This window comes from Ranitomeya imitator, chromosome 6 (assembly GCF_032444005.1).
Source record: "Ranitomeya imitator isolate aRanImi1 chromosome 6, aRanImi1.pri, whole genome shotgun sequence".
NCBI classification, from domain to species: Eukaryota; Metazoa; Chordata; class Amphibia; order Anura; family Dendrobatidae; genus Ranitomeya; species Ranitomeya imitator.
In genome coordinates this window covers 33906763-33927407 of record NC_091287.1, presented here as the reverse complement: position 1 = coordinate 33927407, position 20645 = coordinate 33906763, and the positions used below count along the sequence as shown (strand labels likewise).

The 20645-nt window shown below is 44.7% G+C and overlaps 1 protein-coding gene across 2 annotated transcripts in view; it reads left to right on the top strand.

Moving 5' to 3' along the window:
- The first annotated feature begins 846 nt into the window (after positions 1 to 846).
- LOC138641791 (metalloreductase STEAP4-like) overlaps positions 847 to 20645 on the top strand; it is a 32600-nt gene continuing 12801 nt past the window's right edge. Inside the window, exons 1-2 of one of the 2 annotated variants that reach the window (XM_069729443.1) lie at positions 847 to 923; positions 18908 to 19360. In XM_069729443.1, the coding sequence (XP_069585544.1) occupies positions 18911 to 19360 (450 nt within the window). In that variant the 5' untranslated portion in view covers positions 847 to 923; positions 18908 to 18910. Of the gene's footprint in view, positions 924 to 8322; positions 8409 to 18907; positions 19361 to 20645 lie in introns of those variants that run through there. The other variant, XM_069729441.1, reaches the window with a different exon arrangement.

Sequence of the window (20645 nt, the reverse complement as noted above, 5' to 3'; positions counted from 1 at the left end):
CAGCCCCCACATATAATGACTGTTAGCAAGATGAAAAGACAAACGTAGGGATGAAATAGATTCAGCAAAGTGAGGCCCGATATTCTAGATAGAGCGAGGATAGCAAAGAGAACTTTGCAGTCTACAAAAAACCCTAAAGCAAAAAACCACGCAAAGGGGGCAAAAAGACCCACCGTGCCGAACTAACGGCACGGCGGTACACCCTTTGCGTCTCAGAGCTTCCAGCAAAACAAATTGACAAGCTGGACAGAAAAAGCAGCAACAAAAGCAAAGAAGCACTTATCTAAGCAGAGCAGCAGGCCACAGGAAAGATCCAGAAGCTCAGATCCAACACTGGAACATTGATCAGGAGCAAGGAAGACAGAATCAGGCGGAGTTAAATAACAAAGCAGCCAACGAGCTCACCAGAACACCTGAGGGAGGAAGCTCAGAAGCTGCAGTACCACTTGTGACCACAGGAGTGAATTCAGCCACAGAATTCACAACAGAAGTGTAAGCACTGCAGGCGATCAGCGGCCACTGATTGACTGCAGCAATTCCGTGGCATAATAATGTGGCATGAACGCTGGCAGACACAGCACCGACATCGCTGTACCAATCCAGGAGGGAGGAGACGCTGTTACTAGTTTACATGGGGCACTGATTCATTTAAAAAGGGGTTGTCCAAAAAGTGGACAGCCCCTTTAAATGAAAGGTTATATTGAGTAACAATTTGGATTTTCCATTTACGGTTCTGAGAACTGGATTGCACAATGTTACTTTTACTCTTTTACCCTGACAAATATGTCAGGAAGAGGAGGTTGTGAAATGATCAAAAATCAATAGAAGACACGCGGGCTGATCCTGAATGTGCAGACAGAGGAATAACCCTGGATAAAGCTCCGAGGTCTGCGCCTCTTATTACCAACATCCGTCAAGTACCAGTGAGTACAATCATTATATATTATCATTAATGTATGGCAGGTTGCACAGGCAGCCATTGATTTTTCCTTGCTTTAAATGGGTTCACCCATCTCAGTAAATGATGGAACTTTGCTACAAAATACCATCACTTAGGGGTTAATCCGTGGGACCTCCTGTGATGCTCCGAATGAAGAAGTTCCAGTGCTGATTCCAATTCAGTTTTTCTCCACTTCCCCTTTATGATGCACAATACATAGAAAGCCATAGTGAGGTGGTTCAGCACCTTGTGGTCAGACGAGTCACTGCAGAGCAAAACTTTCCAAAAAAATCTGACACCAATTTGCCATTTTCTGGCCATAGTATTCTTTTTACACTGTAATGTAGAGTTAGGAACACTTCCAGGTAGTTTTCGTTGTGGAAGTTAGAAAAAGACCAAGTGGGTCAGAGGATCCTTATTCTCTCAGTTGCTGAGAGAACAAAAGAGATAGTAGGGACCTCCACCACAACTGCAAGTCTGGATTAATTCCCCTACCACATGGTATGCATCGTATACCCCCTCAGAGAACTTGCCACCTACTGTTTCCCTTCTCCCCAAAGACCCGCCATCCTCTGTTTCCATCATACGACCCAACGAGCCCCTGCCATTTACTGTTTTCACTTCTACATTCACCACCCCAGAGCTCCTGCCATCTACTGTTTTCACTTCTACATTCCCCACCCCAGAGCTCCTGCTGTCTACTGTTTCCATCATATAACCCCAGGAGCCCTGTCATTTACTGTTTCTCTTCTACATTCCCCACCCCAGAGCTCCTGCCATTTACTGTTTCCATCCTATAACCCCAGGAGCCCTGCCATTTACTGTTTCTCTTCTACATTCCCCACCCCAGAGCTCCTGCCTTCTACTGTTTTCACTTCTACATTCCCCACCCCAGAGCTCCTGCCATCTACTGTTTTCACTTCTACATTCCCCACCCCAGAGCTCCTGCTGTCTACTGTTTCCATCCTATAACCCCAGGAGCCCTGTCATTTACTGTTTCTCTTCTACATTCCCCACCCCAGAGTTCCTGCCATCTACTGTTTCCATCCTATAACCCCAGGAGTCCTGCCATTTACTGTTTCTCTTCTATATTCCCCACCCCAGAGCTCCTGCCATCTACTGTTTCCATCCTATAACCCCAGGAGCCCTGTCATGTACTGTTTCTCTTCTACATTCCTCACCCCAGAGCTCCTGCCATCTACTGTTTCCATCCTATAACCCCGGGAGCCCTGTCATGTACTGTTTCTCTTCTACATTCTCCACCCCAGAGCTCCTGCCGTCTACTGTTTCCATCCTATAACCCCAGGAGCCCCTGTCATGTACTGTTTCTCTTCTCCATTCCCCACCCCAGAGCTCCTGCCGTCTACTGTTTCCATCCTATAACCCCAGGAGCCCCTGTCATGTACTGTTTCTCTTCTCCATTCCCCACCCCAGAGCTCCTGCCATCTACTGTTTCTATCCTATAACCCCAGGAGCCCTGTCATCTACTGTTTCTCTTCTCCATTCCTCACCCCAGAGCTCCTGCCATCTACTGTTTCTATCCTATAACCCCAGGAGCCCTGTCATCTACTGTTTCTCTTCTCCATTCCTCACCCCAGAGCTCATGCCATCTACTGTTTCTATCCTATAACCCAAGGAGCCCTGTCATCTACTGTTTCTCTTTTACATTCCTCACCCCAGAGCTCCTGCCATCTACTGTTTCCATCCTATAACCCCAGGAGCCCTGTCATCTACTGTTTCTCTTCTCCATTCCCCACCCCAGAGCTCCTGCCATCTACTGTTTCCATCCTATAACCCCAGGAGCCCCTGTCATCTACTGTTTCTCTTCTACATTCCCCACCCCAGAGCTCCTGCCATCTACTGTTTCCATCCTATAACCCCAGGAGCCCTGTCATGTACTGTTTCTCTTCTCCATTCCACACCCCAGAGCTCCTGCCATCTACTGTTTCTATCCTATAACCCCAGGAGCCCTGTCATCTACTGTTTCTCTTCTCCATTCCTCACCCCAGAGCTCCTGCCATCTACTGTTTCTATCCTATAACCCCAGGAGCCCTGTCATCTACTGTTTCTCTTCTCCATTCCTCACCCCAGAGCTCCTGCCATCTACTGTTTCTATCCTATAACCCCAGGAGCCCTGTCATCTACTGTTTCTCTTCTCCATTCCTCACCCCAGAGCTCCTGCCATCTACTGTTTCCATCCTATAACCCCAGGAGCCCTGTCATCTACTGTTTCTCTTTTACATTCCTCACCCCAGAGCTCCTGCCATCTACTGTTTCCATCCTATAACCCCAGGAGCCCTGTCATCTACTGTTTCTCTTCTCCATTCCCCACCCCAGAGCTCCTGCCATCTACTGTTTCCATCCTATAACCCCAGGAGCCCCTGTCATCTACTGTTTCTCTTCTACATTCCCCACCCCAGAGCTCCTGCCATCTACTGTTTCCATCCTATAACCCCAGGAGCCCTGTCATCTACTGTTTCTCTTCTCCATTCCCCACCCCAGAGCTCCTGCCATCTACTGTTTCCATCCTATAACCCCAGGAGCCCTGTCATCTACTGTTTCTCTTCTCCATTCCTCACCCCAGAGCTCCTGCCATCTACTGTTTCCATCCTATAACCCCAGGAGCCCTGTCGTCTACTGTTTCTCTTCTCCATTCCCCACCCCAGAGCTCCTGCCATCTACTGTTTTCATCCTATAACCCCAGGAGCCCTGTCATCTACTGTTTCTCTTCTACATTCTCCACCCCAGAGTCCCCATCATCCAATTTTCCCCTCCATCACTTGCGGAGCCCATGCCATTCACTGTTTCCTCCATCCTGTATCATCAATGCCCCCTTTCCCATGTTTCATTTTATCCTACTCACACTCACTAATCCAACAGACCCCTGCTGTTTGTATCACTGTCAATCACACAGATTTGTGCCACGTAGTGTCTCCTTCAACCCTGCCAGATACTGTTACAGTGCCTTGAAATAGTATTGATTCCTTGAGAACTTTTTTCAAATTACACCCACAAACTTAAATGTATTGTATTAGGATTTTATATGATAAACTACCGTATATACTGGAGTATAAGCCAAGATTTTTAGTCCACTTTTTTCGGCTGAAAGTTCCCCTCTCGGCTTATACTCGAGTCATTGTCCCGGAGGTCCGCGGGGGAGGGGAGTGGCAACTGTCCATCATACTCACCTGCTTCCGGCGCGTCTCTTCATGTCCCTGCTTCTCCGATGGTCTCCGGGTGTCGGCAGCGCTTTCTGTGTTCAGCGGTCACGTGGTACCGCTCATTAAAGTAATGAATATGGCCGCGACTCCACTCCCATAGTGGTGGAGCCGCATATTCATTACTTTAATGAGCGGTACCAGTGACCGCTGAACACAGGAACAAGCTGCCGGCGCCATCACATCGGAGAAGCAGGGACCGCGCCGGGAGGGTGAGTATAACGGGGAGGGTGAGCCATGCGATATTCACCTGTCCTTGTTCCACCGCCGTGCGACGCTGTGTCTTCCGTGTCCTCTGGCTGTGACGTTCAGGTCAGAGGGCGCGATGACGTGTTTAGTGTGCGCGCCGCCCTCTGCCTGAACAGTCACTGCAGAGAGATGGAAGACAGAGCGGCGAGCAGCGGTGGAACGGGGACAGGTGAATATTGCAAGTGCCGGTGTCTCCGCCTGCTCAGGACAAGAGGTGAGTATGACATTTTTTTAATTGCGGCAGCATATGGAGCAAATGTTTCTATGGAGCATCTCATGGGGCCATAATCAACCTTTATGCAGCACTGTATGGGGCAACTGTTTCTATGGAGCATCTTATGGGGCCATAATCAACCTTTATGCAGGAATGTATGGGGCAAATATTTCTATGGAGCATTTTATGGGGCCATAATCAACCTTTGTGCAGCATTATATGGGGCAAATGTTTTTATGGAGCATCTTATGGGGCCATAATCAACATTTGTGCAGCATTATATGGGGCAAATGTTTCTATGGAGCATCTTATGGGACCATAATCAACATTTGTGCAGCATTATATGGGGCAAATGTGTCTATGGAGCATCTTATGGGGCCATAATCAACCTTTATGCAGCATTATATGGGGCAAATGTTTCTATGGAACATCTTATGGGGCCATAATCAACATTTGTGCAGCATTATATGGGGCAAATGTGTCTATGGAGCATCTTATGGGGCCATAATCAACATTTGTGCAGCATTATATGGGGCAAATACCTCTATGGAACATCTTATGGGGCCATAATCAACCTTTATGCAGCATTATATGGGGCAAATGTTTCTATGGAGCATCTTATGGGGCCATAATCAACCTTTATGCAGCATTATATGGGGCATATTTTATTATGGAGCATGTTATGGGGCCCATCATGACCTTTATGGCGCATTATATGGGGCGTATTTTGTATGGAGCATCTTATGGGGCCATCATGAACTTTATGGAGCATTATATGGGGCTCCTGATTCAATATGGATATTCAAAAACACCTAACCTACTGATGTCTCAATTAATTTTACTTTTATTGGTATCTATTTTTACTTTTGACATTTACCGGTAGCTGCTGCATTTCCCACCATAGGCTTATACTCGAGTCATTAAGTTTTCCCAGTTTTTGTGGCAAAATTAGGGGTCTCGGCTTATACTCGGATTGGCTTATACAAAGTAGCAAATATTTGTGAAGTGTAAAGAAAATATTTAGATTTTCTAAATATTTAAAAAATGTCAATCTGATAATTGTGACATACCGTATATTTGTATTTAGTCCCCTTTAGTCTGATACCCCAAAATAAAATGCTGAGAGACAAATTGCCTCCGGAAGTCAGATAGCGTGGTATATACTCGAGAATAAGCCGACCCCCCTAATTTTGCCACAAAAAACTGGGAAAACTTAATGACTCGAGTATAAGCCTAGGGTGGAAAATGCAGCAGCTACTGGTAAATGTCAAAAATAAAAATAGATACCAATAAAAGTCAAATTAATTGAGACATCAGTAGGTTAAGTGTTTTTGAATATCCATATTGAATCAGGAGCCCCATATAATGCTCCATAAAGTTCATGATGGGCCCCATAAGATGCTCCATTCAGTCATTTGCCCCATATGCTGTTGCTGCGATAAAAAAAAAATCACATTCCTACCTCTCGTTGCTCAGGTCCCCAGCACTTGCTATTCTCCGCGTTCCACCTCCGCCAGCCGCCGCTACGTTCCCCGTCCACTGCACTGAGCATCAGTGCAGAGGATGCAGAAGACGCGGCAGCCGGCAAAGGTGGAACGGGGAGCACGTGAATTTCACGCACTGCTTATACTCACCTGCTCCTCGTGCGGTCCCTGCTTCCCAGCGCTGGCAGGTTCTTCTGTAGTAAGTGGTCACATTTTACCGCTCATTACAGTAATGAATATGCGGCTCCACCCCTATGGGAGTGGAGTGGGCTCCATATTCACTACTGTAATGAGCGGTACCATGTGACAGCTCACTACAGGAAGAAGCTGCCGGCGCCGGGGAACCAGGGACCGCGCCAGGAGCAGGTGAGTATGCTTAGACAGCTGCCACTCCACCTCCCCTGCTGACCCTGGGTATGACTCAAGTATAAGCCGAGAGGGGCAATTTCAGCCTAAAAAAATGGGCTGAAATTCTCGGCTTATACTTGAGTATATACGGTTAGTAGTAAATTGAGTTCACCCATGTATAATTTATTCTGTCTGTACCGATACCTATTTTATGAAGGCCTCAGAGGTTTGTTTGAGAACATCAGCGATCAAACAGCATTTGAAAACCAAGGAGCACACCAGACAAGTCAGGGATAATGTTGTGGAGAAGAGTAAAGCAGGATTAGGTAATAAGATTAGTTCAAACTTTGAACATCTCACTGTTCAATCCATCATCCAAAAATGGAAGGAGTATGGCACAACTGCATACTTACCAAGACATATCCACTTAAACTGACATCCCAAGGAAAGAGAGAAAGAGAGCATTAATTAGTAGCCAAAAGGCCCATGGTCACTCTGGAGGGGCTGCAGAGATTCATGTACACAAATTTGGCCTTTATGGAAGAATGACAAGAAGAAAGCCATTTTTTTTTTAATTAAGCAATAAGTAGTCCCATTTGCAGTTTGCAAAAAGTCATGTAGAGGACACAGCGAGCATGTGGAAGAAGGTGCTCTGGTCAGATGAGATCATAGTAGAACTTGGGCTAAATGCAAAACGCTATGTGTGGGGGTAAACTAAACACCATCCCCACTGTCATACATGGTGGTGGCAGCATTATACTATGGGGATGCTATGCTCCAGCAGGGACAGGAAAGCTGGTGAAACTTGATTGGATGAGGGCAATCCTGAAGGAAAACCTGTTAGAGGCTGCAAAAGCATTGACACTGGGGTGAAGGTTCACCTTCCAGCAGGACAACGACCCTAAACATCCTGCTAGAGCTACAATGGATGGTTTAGATCAAAGCATATTTTTGTGTGTGAGCGGCCCAGCCACAGTCCAAACCTAAATTTCATTGAGAATCTGTGACAAGATGTGAAAATTGCTGTTCACAGACGTGTCCATCTAACCTCACTGAGCGAGAGCGAGTGTGCAACGAAGAAGGGACAAAAAAGTCACCTCTAGGTGCGCAAAGCTGGTAGAGACAGACCCCAAAAGATAGGCAGAAGTAATTTGCAGCAAAAGGTGGTCCTACAAAGTATTGACTTAGGGGGGGTGAATACAAATACACGTCACAATTTTCAGATTTACATTTTTTAAGTATTAAGAAAACCTCAATTTCCTTTACACTTCACAAATACTTGATACTTTGTGTTGATACATCAAGTAAAATCACAATAAAATACATTTACGTTTTTGGGTATAACATGAAGAAATAGGGGAAAAGTTCACGGGGTATGAATACTTTTTCATGGCACTGCACCTCTTGCACTTATCATCTCTATGGGATAAACATTTTTGCTTGGGATCTTTTTGGCTCTTCAATCTAAAAATCAGAGAGATAAATATTTTATTTGATTAGTTGTTTAAAAATGACATAAAGAAAAACCTCGTTAGGCTCCGTCCCACACAGAATATAATTTGCAATGGGTTTAATGGTCGAGTTTTCAGCAAAACGTTTGGTTGTGGGTTCACCGTGGATTAGACCCCATTCTAATGAAAATCTGCTACGTAAATAGACTGGGTGCATTCACAAACCTCCCAAATATCTTTTGTAGATTTTCAACACAAGGAGCAGATTTTATAAATATGACTTAATAACCACCCAATATTTTGCCCCACCAAGCTCTATCCAGCCTTGGCTGAGGGTCCCGCATGTCAGCCATTTATGGCACATCCTTCATTGCCTCCCCCTAAAGGGAAAAACTTTTGTTTCCTGCTCTGAGGCTCCAGCCTCATTTCTGCTCATTCAGTTGGCAGACACTAGCTGGGAGAAGATACTGTATCAAGCCACCACGTTCTCTGCAGTGATTGGCGGTGAGTACTGATTTGGAATAAGATGTAGCAGAGCTGAGTTTGAATTCCAGCAATGTAATATGAAATAGCAGTTATTTTACATAGGACTGCCTAGGAACCTCATGTGAATTAGCACATTCAGCTCTGCTACATCTGTTTTTACTTTTTTTGCAATGCCCGTCTGCCATGCTCTAGTGTGGACTATTTTACTATATACATAATAGATGGCATTGGGTTATCCCCAGGACACGCTTATAGTCCAGGACTCAGACAGCGACCTCCAGCCGATGGGAAACTACAACTCCCAACATTCCTGGACTGATGCAGTCTAGTTTGTTCAGAGTTGTAGTTCCACATGAGGTTTCTGATCCCAGGAGCAGACAGTAGACTTTAAGGGAATGTGTCATCAATGTTTAATAGATAGAAGAGATACAATCTATTGTTCTCTGTTATCAGCTGTATCAGGCTCAAGATACTCTAGTATTTTCTTAAATTACTAATGTGAAGTCCCATATTTATATGCTCAATGATAGACATTCTTCCTACTTGACAAGTGGCAAAATCATTTTAGTTGTCCTGGACACTATTTTGTAATTATAATGTAATAATTACCCATCCTGTAATAATGTTCCTCAATCTGTAATAATGTCCCCACTCCTGACCCCCATCCTGTTATATTGTCTTCCATCCTTGCCCTTTCCTGTAATAATGTCCCTCATCCTGGACTCCATCATGTAATAATGTCCTCTATTCTGGCTCCAGCCTTTAATAATGTTCTACAACCTGTAAAAATGTCCTTCATCCTATAATAATGCCTCTCATCCTGTAATAATATATCTCTTCCTGACTCTCATCCTGTAATAATGCACCCCCCCCCCCGTAATAATATCCTCCATCCTGTAAAAATGTTCCTCACCCTGTAATGGTGCCCCCTCCTCACCCCTATTCTGTAATAATGTCCCTCATCCTGGCCCCATCCTGTAATAATGTTCTTCATCCTGGACCCTTTCTGTACTAATGTCCGCCATCCTGGACCCTTCCAATAACAATTTTCCCCATATTAGCCCCATCCTATAAAAATGTTCTTCACACTGGCCCCATCCTGTTATAATATCCCCCATACTGGCCCCTTCCTGTAATAATTCCCCCCTCCTGTAATAATATCCTCCGTCCTGTAAAAATGTCCCTCGTCATGTAATAGTGCCCCCTCCTCACACCTATTCTATAATGATGTCCCTCATCCTGGCCCCATCCTGTAATAATGTTCTTCATCCTGGACCCTTCCTGTAGTAATGTCCGCCATCCTGGACCCTTCCAATAACAATTTTCCCCATATTAGCCCCATCCTATAAAAATGTTTTTCACACTGGCCCCCTCCTGTAATAATATCCTCCATCCTGTAAAAATGTTCCTCATCCTGTAATAGTGCCCCCTCCTCACCCCTATTCTGTAATAATGTCCCTCATCCTGGCCCCATCCTGTAATCATTTCCTTCATCCTGGACCCTTCCTGTACTAATGTCCGCCATCTTGGACTTACAATAATAATTTCCACCATATTAGCCCAATCCTATAAAAATGTTCTTCATAATGGCCCCATCTTGTTATAGTATCCCCCATACTGGTCCCTTCCTGTAATAATGTCCCCATCCTGTATTCATGTCTCCTATGCTAGCCCTCATTTTGAATTAATGTCCCCCATACAGGCCCCTTCCTGTATCAAAGTCCCCTATCCTGTAATAATGTCCCCGATCCTTGCCCTATACTACAATTATGTCCCTGTCCAGGCCCCTTCCTCTAATAATATCCCCTATCTTGGACCCCTTCCTATAATAATGTCCGCTCTCCTGATCCCCTTCTTCTAATAATGTCCCATGTTCTGAGCCCCTTTTTGTAGTAATGTAAAAAAGTGTTGCCATGGCAGGTGAGTGCCAGCTGAAGGCTCATGTCCATGCCATCTAGGTGATCCTGTGAAGCTCAGCGAAAGGCTGGTCTTCAGAGGAAGCCATTATTTTCCCAATATGCTATAATTACTGTTGTAAAACATTGTATAGAAGAAACATTCGCAGGTTCAAGTGCCAGAGGCTTAAATAAAAAAAGAGTGAAAAGTAAAATAAAAAGCTTTTTCAAATAGTAAAAAAAAATGCAAATTTTAATCATCTCCCCTTTTTATCCTCCTTTAAACTACAGAAACCTAAAAAATAAAGATATTTGCAAGAGTTCAATCTATGACTATATAAAGTTATTTTACCTGTACAGTAATCACCGGAAAGAAAAAATGTAAACTTGCCATTTTTCAGTTGTCATACCTTATCCCATAATCGCAATAAAAAGTCATCAAAATGTTGCCTGCGCCATAAAATTTTACTTGTAAAAACTATTCTGTGGCACACAAAAAACAAACCCTAATGTGGCCCCTTCAATGGGAAAAAAAAAAGAATCAGGTCTCAGGAAGAAAATAGCAATATACAGTTGCGTGAAAATGTTTTTCCCCTTTCCTGATTTCTTATTCTTTTGCATGTTTGTCACTCTTAAATGTTTCAGATCACCAAACAAATGTACATATTAGACAAAGATAACGCAAGTAATCACAAAATGCAGTTTTGAAATGAGGTTCTTTAATATTAAGGGGAAAATAAATCCAAACCTACAGGGCCCTGTGTGAGAAAGTGATTGCCCACTAAACCTAATAACAGGTTGGGCCGCCCTTAACAGCAACAACTGCAATCAAGCGTTTGCCATAACTGGAAATGAGATTTTTCCAACGCTCTGGAGGAATATTGGCAGCTCATCTTTGAGTTGTAATTGAGTCGTAATTGAATTATTGTAATTCAGCCACATTGGAGGGTTTCCGAGCATGAACCATCTTTTTAAAGTCATCTCAATCGGATTAAGGTCAGGACTTAGACTAGGCCACTCCAAAGTCTTAACTTTGTTTTTCTTATGCCATTCAGAGGTGGGCTTGCTGGTGTGTTTTGGATCATTATCCAGCTTTATAAGCCAAATGCACTTCAAATTGAGGTCACGATCAGATGGATGGACATTCTCCATCAGGGTTTTTTGATAGACTGCAACATTCATGGTTCCATTTACCACAGCAAGTCTTCCAAATCCTAGGCAGCAAAAAAGCCCCAGACCATCACACTACCACCATCATATTTTACTGTTGGTATGATGTTAATTTTCTGAAATGCTGTGTTACTTCCAAGTCAGATTTAATGGGACATACACCTTCCAAATAGTGAAACTTTGGCCTTGTCAGTCCACAAACTTTTATACAAAGGTCTTGGGCATCATCAAGATGTTTTCTGGCAAAACTGAGACAAGCCTTTATATTCTTACTAGATGGTGGCCCGATTCTAACACATCGGGTATCCTAGAACATGTATGTCCACGTAGTATATTGCCCAGCCACATAGTATATTGCCCAGCCACGTAGTATATTGCCTAGCGACATAGTATATTGCCCAGCCACGTAGTATATTGCCCATTTACATAGTATATTTTCCAGCCACGTAGTATACAGCACAGAGCCACGTAGTATATTGCACAGCGACGTAGTATATTGCCCAGCCACGTAGTATATTGCCCAGCCACGTAGTATATTGCCCAGCCACGTACTATACAGCACAGAGCCACGTAGTATATTGCACAGTGACATAGTATACAGCACAGAGCCACATAGTATATTGCACAGCGACTTAGTATATTGCCCAGCCACGTAGTATATTGCCCAGTTACGTAGTATATTGCCCATTTACGTCATATATTGCCCAGCCACGTAGTATATTGCCCAGCCACGTAGTATATTGCACAGCGACATAGTATATTGGCCAGCCACATAGTATATTGGCCAGCCATGTAATATACAGCACAGCGACGTAGGATATTGTCCAGCCACGTAGTATACAGCACAGAGCCACGTAGTATATTGCACAGCGACGTAGTATATTGCCCAGCCACGTAGTATACAGCACAGAGCCACGTAGTATATTGCCCAGCCAAGTAGTATATTGCCCAGCCACGTAGTATATTTTCCAGCCAAATTGTATATTGCCCAGCCACGTACTATACAGCACAGAGCTACGTAGTATATTGCACAGTGACGTAGTATACAGCACAGAGCCACATAGTATATTGCACAGCGACTTAGTATATTGCCCAGCCAAGTAGTATATTGCCCATTTACGTCGTATATTGCCCAGCCACGTAGTATACAGCACAGAGCCACGTAGTATATTGCACAGCGACGTAGTATATTGCCCAGCCACGTAGTATACAGCACAGAGCCACGTAGTATATTGCCCAGCCAAGTAGTATATTGCCCAGCCACGTAGTATATTTTCCAGCCAAATAGTATATTGCCCAGCCACGTACTATACAGCACAGAGCTACGTAGTATATTGCACAGTGACGTAGTATACAGCACAGAGCCACATAGTATATTGCACAGCGACTTAGTATATTGCCCAGCCAAGTAGTATATTGCCCATTTACGTCGTATATTGCCCAGCCACGTAGTATACAGCACAGAGCCACGTAGTATATTGCACAGCGACATGGTATATTGGCCAGCCACATAGTATATTGGCCAGCCATGTAATATATAGCACAGCGACGTAGTATATTGTCCAGCCACGTAGTATACAGCACAGAGCCACGTAGTATATTGCACAGCGACGTAGTATATTGTCCAGCCACGTAGTATACAGCACAGAGCCACGTAGTATATTGCACAGCAACGTAGTATATTGCCCAGCCACGTAGTATACAGCACAGAGCCACGTAGTATATTGCCCAGCCAAGTAGTATATTGCCCAGCCACGTAGTATATTGTCCAGCCACGTAGTATATTGCCCAGCCACGTAGTATATTGTCCAGCCACGTAGTATATTGCCCAGCCACGTAGTATATTGCCCATTTACGTAGTATATTGTCCAGCCACGTAGTATACAGCACAGAGCCACGTAGTATATTGCACAGCGACGTAGTATATTGCCCAGCCACGTAGTATATTGCCCAGCCACGTAGTATATTGCCCAGCCACGTACTATACAGCACAGAGCTACGTAGTATATTGCACAGCAACGTAGTATACAGCACAGAGCCACGTAGTATATTGCACAGCAATGTAGTATATTGCCCAGCCACGTAGTATATTGCCCAGTTACGTAATATATTGCCCATTTACGTAGTATATTGCCCAGCCACGTAGTATACAGCACAGAGCCACGTAGTATACAGCACAGCGACGTAGTATATTGTCCAGCCACGTATTATACAGCACAGAGCCACATAGTATATTGCACAGCAAAGTAGTATATTGTCCAGCCACGTAGTATACAGCACAGAGCCCCGTAGTATATTGCACAGCGAGGTAGTATATTGTCCAGCCACGTAGTATACAGCACAGAGCCACGTAGTATATTGCACACCGACGTAGTATATTACCGAGCCACGTATGTCACAGATTAAAAAAATAAAAAATAAACATACTCACCTAACGATCCGAGGGCCCCTTGTAGTTGAACATACTCAACATTCTGGTCGCTGCTCGTCAGCGTCACGTCTCTCCGCTTCCTGGGATCCAACGGCGCTGTGCAGATGGGCGCGCGGCTGCCGCCATCTTGCGTTTGCGAAATTACCCATATGACTTAGCAGTCTCGCGTGACCGCTAGGTCTTCTGGGTAATTTCGCAAAGCATTACTGGGAAAGGAAGATGGTGGCAGGCGCGAGCGGACAACGGAGGGTGAGTATAGCAGGTTTTTTGTTTTTTTACTATTTTTAACATTACTTTTTTTTACTATTGATGCCACATAGGCAGCATCAATAGTAAAAGGTTGGGGACACACAGGGTTAACAGCGGCGGTAACGGAATGCGTTACCCGCGGCATAACGCGGTCCGTTACCCCCGGCATTAACCCTGTGTTAGCGGTGACCGGAGGGGAGTATGGAGTGGGCGCCGGGGACACTGACTGCGGGGTGTGGAGCGCGGGGGACACTGACTGCGGGGAGCGGAGCGCCGGGGACACTGACTGCGGGGAGTATGGAGTGGGCGCCGGCCACTGACTGCGGCGAGCAGAGCAGCGGGGACACTGACTGCGGGGAGCGCCGGGAACACTGACTGCGGGGAACGGAGCGCCGGGGACACTGACTGCGGGGAGTGGAGCGCCGGGGACACTGACTGCAGGGAGCGGAGCGCCGGGGACACTGACTGCGGGGAGCAGGGAGTATGGAGTGGGCGCCAGCTACTGACTGCGGGGAGTATGGAGCAGCCATTTTCTTCCGGACTGTGCCCGTCGCTGGTTGGTTATGGCTGTTTTGCAGCGACCAATCAGTGACTTGGATTTCCATGATAGACAGAGGCCACGACCAATGAATATCCGTGACAGACAGACAGAGGGACAGACGGAAGTACCCCTTAGACAATTATATAGTAGATTGCTCACCAGTGGTTTTCATGTTGGAACTCTGCCATGCAGGCCTTTTCTGCCCAGACTCTATCTTATGATGAAGTCATGAACATTGACCTTAACTGAGGCAAGTGAAGCCTGCAGTTCTTTGGATACTGTTGTATGGTCTTTTGTGATCTTTTGGATGAGCTGACACTGTGCTCTCAGTGTAATTTTGGTCGGCCAGCCACTACTGAGAAGGTTCACCACTATTTTGTGTTTTCGCCATTTGGGGATAATGACTCTCATCATGGTTTGCTGGAGTCCCAAAGATAGAGAAATATAGTAACATAGTAACATAGTAACATAGTTAGTAAGGCCGAAAAAAGACATTTGTCCATCCAGTTCAGCCTATATTCCATCATAATAAATCCCCAGATCTACGTCCTTCTACAGAACCTAATAATTGTATGATACAATATTGTTCTGCTCCAGGAAGACATCCAGGCCTCTCTTGAACCCCTCGACTGAGTTCGCCATCACCACCTCCTCAGGCAAGCAATTCCAGATTCTCACTGCCCTAACAGTAAAGAATCCTCTTCTATGTTGGTGGAAAAACCTTCTCTCCTCCAGACGCAAAGAATGCCCCCTTGTGCCCGTCACCTTCCTTGGTATAAACAGATCCTCAGCGAGATATTTGTATTGTCCCCTTATATACTTATACATGGTTATTAGATCGCCCCTCAGTCGTCTTTTTTCTAGACTAAATAATCCTAATTTTGCTAATCTATCTGGGTATTGTAGTTCTCCCATCCCCTTTATTAATTTTGTTGCCCTCCTTTGTACTCTCTCTAGTTCCATTATATCCTTCCTGAGCACCGGTGCCCAAAACTGGACACAGTACTCCATGTGCGGTCTAACTAGGGATTTGTACAGAGGCAGTATAATGCTCTCATCATGTGTATCCAGACCTCTTTTAATGCACCCCATGATCCTGTTTGCCTTGGCAGCTGCTGCCTGGCACTGGCTGCTCCAGGTAAGTTTATCATTAACTAGGATCCCCAAGTCCTTCTCCCTGTCAGATTTACCCAGTGGTTTCCCGTTCAGTGTGTAATGGTGATATTGATTCCCTCTTCCCATGTGTATAACCTTACATTTATCATTGTTAAACCTCATCTGCCACCTTTCAGCCCAAGTTTCCAACTTATCCAGATCCATCTGTAGCAGAATACTATCTTCTCTTGTATTAACTGCTTTACATAGTTTTGTATCATCTGCAAATATCGATATTTTACTGTGTAAACCTTCTACCAGATCATTAATGAATATGTTGAAGAGAACAGGTCCCAATACTGACCCCTGCGGTACCCCACTGGTCACAGCGACCCAGTTAGAGACTATACCATTTATAACCACCCTCTGCTTTCTATCACTAAGCCAGTTACTAACCCATTTACACACATTTTCCCCCAGACCAAGCATTCTCATTTTGTGTACCAACCTCTTGTGCGGCACGGTATCAAACGCTTTGGAAAAATCGAGATATACCACGTCCAGTGACTCACCGTGGTCCAGCCTATAGCTTACCTCTTCATAAAAACTGATTAGATTGGTTTGACAGGAGCGATTTCTCATAAACCCATGCTGATATGGAGTTAAACAGTTATTCTCATTGAGATAATCCAGAATAACATCCCTCAGAAACCCTTCAAATATTTTACCAACAATGACTTTATAACATTTATGAAATGACTTTATAACATTTTCAGATAGATCTCAATTACTTTGTTTCTCATTTGTTTTGAAATTTCTTTGGATCACGGCATGATGTTTAGCCTTTGAGGATCTTTTCGTTTACTTCCCTTTGTCAGGCAGGTCCTATTTATGTGATTTTTTGATTGAGAACAGGTGAGGCAGTAATCAGGCCTGGGTGTGGCTAAGGAAATTGAACTTAGCTTCCCAAAGATATGATAAGTCACTGTTAATTTATGTTTTTTTTTTTGGGGGGGGACAATCACTTTTCCACACAGAGCCCTGTAGGTTTGGATTTCATTTTCCCTTAATAATAAAGACCTTCATTTATAAACTGCATTTTGTGATTGCTTGTGTAATTGTTGTCTAATATTTAAATTTGTTTGGTGATCTGAACCATGCAAGCATGACAAACATGCAAAAGAATAGGATATCAGGAAGGGGCAAAGCCTGTAAATCAAATTTTAATTTTTTTCTACGCATTTCAGACTTATTTTTCAATAGCACACGTGAAAAGAGGCAACTTTGTAATATATCTTATCAGAAAAATCTGCTCGAAATGAGCATGTGGAGCGCCCCCAGACGCAGGGCCGCGAGTTACTCGGTACCGGTCCTCTCTGTCTCGCTGCTGGGGCTGTCATGGTGGCTGGACCCGGTCCGTGACCCTGCTAAGGGGCGTCCAATGAAAGGGGTGATGAAAGTTTGTCAAGGTTTCGTGACGCCACCTGTGGTGTTCGGTCAGGGTGACCGACGCTGCTTGGGGGTCCGCTGGGGTGATGGAATGGCAGCTAGATGGAATACCTTCCCACAGGTGAAGTATGTCCCCAGGGCTTCCTAGTAGTGTAGGTGGCGATGATGTGAGGCGCAGTTAATAACGAGGACGTGGGGGTTGCAGTCTCTTTACCTTTTTACTGAAGACTTCGGGATCCGCAATCCAGAGTACTGTTAACAGGGCTGTCTGAGACCGGCCGGTCCGAAGGCACATCCAGAGTTCCCTTTGCAGGTGGAAATTGTTGCCTACCAACTAGCGCCTGTGTATTGTAGTCCTTCCCTGCTGAGCATTCGGGATAGTCCTCACAACTTTCGTGTTCATTCTTTCTCTTCTCCGTCCCCCAAGTTTATCTGGCTAGGACGCACCCGTGTGACGGGTAGGCTCGGAGCTATTCTGGGACCTTAGAGACGCCCCTCTCCAACTTTGCCCCCTATGTCTGTTTAGGTGATGTAAGGTAGACAGCCAACCTATAATCACCTGTCCTGCCGCTGTTTGAAGTAATACTTGAAGTCTGTTACTTCCTCGGCGTTCCGGCCACCGGCTACGCGCCTCAGTAGGATGTTGCCGATCTCGGGGCACGACTCCTACTGGTTTATCTCCTTGTGCTGCTATTTCGTTTCTCACTTCTCCACAATATCCTTCGCTTCGTGTCCTTCCTTAGGATGCTGCCGCAAGGTAGTGCAGGCGCGGCTCCGTATGTTCTGTCCTTTCTGCTAGGTACCTGCCAGGAACCCACCCCTGACAGGTCCTCCCTGGAGCTCTCCCAGGCTGCGTTCTGTCCTGACTTCCTATCCAACCCCCAGTTTTACCAGAGTGTGAGGAGTGGCCTAATACATAGTGCCTTTTGCTCCCCCTGGTGGCCAGAGTGTGAAGTGTAATGTGTGACTGTGATACCTGGTCAGGTGAACTCCTTTAGTGCAATCAGACATAACATCACTCCCCTTAGTGGCAGAGCGACATTACTGCAACGACCAGGACTCTGGGGCGCTGCACATGCGAGTATTAGGAATTGCCCGGTTTGAGTAACGAGCAACCGAGCATTTTAGTGCGTGCTTATCCTTAATACAAATAGCCAAAAAACTGATAAGGATCTTGGTTATGAGTAAAATTTTAAAGAATTAAGTGTATTTAGTCTTGAGAACAAAACATCTTAGAGAGGACATGATTAAGTTCTACAAGTACATAAATGGCCTGTACAAAAAATTTGGACAATAACTGGTTCCTATAAACCCTCTCAAAAGACAAGGGAATGCGTCCTCCACTTGGAAAAAGTAAGGTTCAATCTCTAGAAGAGAAAAGGCTTCCTTACCTTCTTTATTAATCTGTGGAGCCGGTCAAAGTGGAAACTGGTGATTATTTAAAAAGCTAAATTAATAAGCAGCTAATATTGAACACAAGTGGAGCTGTATAGGTCTGCATGCTGTGAGCTCCCCCTAGTGGTGACTACAGGCTGCTGCCATTAGAGTATAGAAAACAGTTTAGCGTCAAGACGTTTCCTACTTCTGGGCCCATAGTGGTCACTAGTACTGTCTTTATGGTAAATATGCTACTGATATTGCTGCAAAAGAAAGTAGTCATAGTAATTATCACTTTATTTCCTTTCAGATAATGGGAACCAAGGTCATGATACCGCTTTGCTCAGATTTTGCAGAAAAGCACGACAGCATATGCATTTTTGGAACTGGGGATTTTGGACGATCACTTGGGTCCAAACTGCTACAAAGTGGATATTCTGTGATATTTGGAAGCCGTAATCCGGGTGATACAAGTTTACTGCCCCGAGCGGCTGAAGCCTTAAGTCACTCAGAGGCGGCACGAAAATGTTCCGTTATCATTGCGGCCATACAAAGGGACCATTATGAATTTCTAAAGGAGCTTGAAGAAGTTCTGGAAGGTAAAATACTGGTGGATGTCAGCAATAATGTCAAGCTAAACCGATACCCTGAGTCTAATGCCGAATACCTGGCCAAGATTGTACCCAAGGCCACAGTCGTCAAAGCATTTAATACCGTCTCCGCCTGGGCTCTGCAGTCCGGAAATCTGGATGCCAGCAGACAGGTAATCCTTCATGAATACTAATAAATTGCTCATGTCACATATGTGCAAGGTTAGAGCATTACAGAAATAGCGCCATATCTGTTTACTGTTTGCGCTCGGTATTGCAGCTCATTTAAATTGAATGTGGCGGAGCTGCAATACCACACACAGTCTGGCTGGCACACAAGGGTGGCATTCCCTTGCACACATTCATTAGTCACAAAGAGTTATGGTATGATTATTGAGACCAATGTACATGTATTGTTTCCTGAAACAACAGGAAGTTAAAGTACAGTGCCGGCAAAAAAAATCTTTACACTTGCGCAGCAAAAAAAAACTTTACATATAAAATCCACATCATAATTTCACTTTTTAAAAGTGTACACAATGGGGGAGATAATAAAAAACTGTCTAATATTAATGCTGGCTTTGTTGCAAATATCAACCAATCAACGCTCAGTTTTCACTTCATTGGTAAAGCGAAAGCTGCACTCTCATTGCTTGTTATGTGCAGCTCAGCCAGTTTTGCTATTAGGCAGTCTTTTATTTTCTCCCTCAGTTTTTTATTATCTCCCCGTGAGCGCGGCCGATCGCGCTGGACGTACTATCCCCTATGTCATACGGGCCCACCCCACCTCGACGGGATAAGTCCAATGTCAGAAAGGGGTTAAAGGGCCATTGTGAAACAGTGGGTCTCCTAAGCTGTTGTAGCCTTTGCTGTGAGTGGATGGGCTGCCAACAATTACGACGCACCACAATACCCCTGTCATAAGAGTCCAGGGGGACTCCTGAAAAAGTGTTTCATTGAATTCAAAGCCTGCCCTGCTACCAATTCATATGCACCCCATTAGGCCTTTGAACCCACATACTGGATGGGCCCATTAAAATCCACTTCAGAATATGCATTTTGTGCTCCATACTCCTTTGTTTTACACATTGGCAGCAAGGCCAGCCCTGTTGCATAGTCAGTCATATGCACCCCATTATGCCTTGGAACTCACATAGTGGATGGGCCCGGGAAAATTCACTCGTATTTTTTTAATGGTATGATGGTTCCCTCTTTACACAATTATTTCCAGGAGAATTTGGCAATTTTATTTGACATGTTTTTAACACTAAGGTTCAGATACGGCTTTAAAAAAAGGCTAATACTTGCAATACAAGGCAATTTTATTGCAAACTACAAAATTCAAGGAATAGTATGATTGAATAGTGTGAGTGTGTACACTTTTGTATGTGTTAACATACACAGGTTAATAAGTACATATAAGGATTAAATAAATATAGTGATTACGTATATATGAAG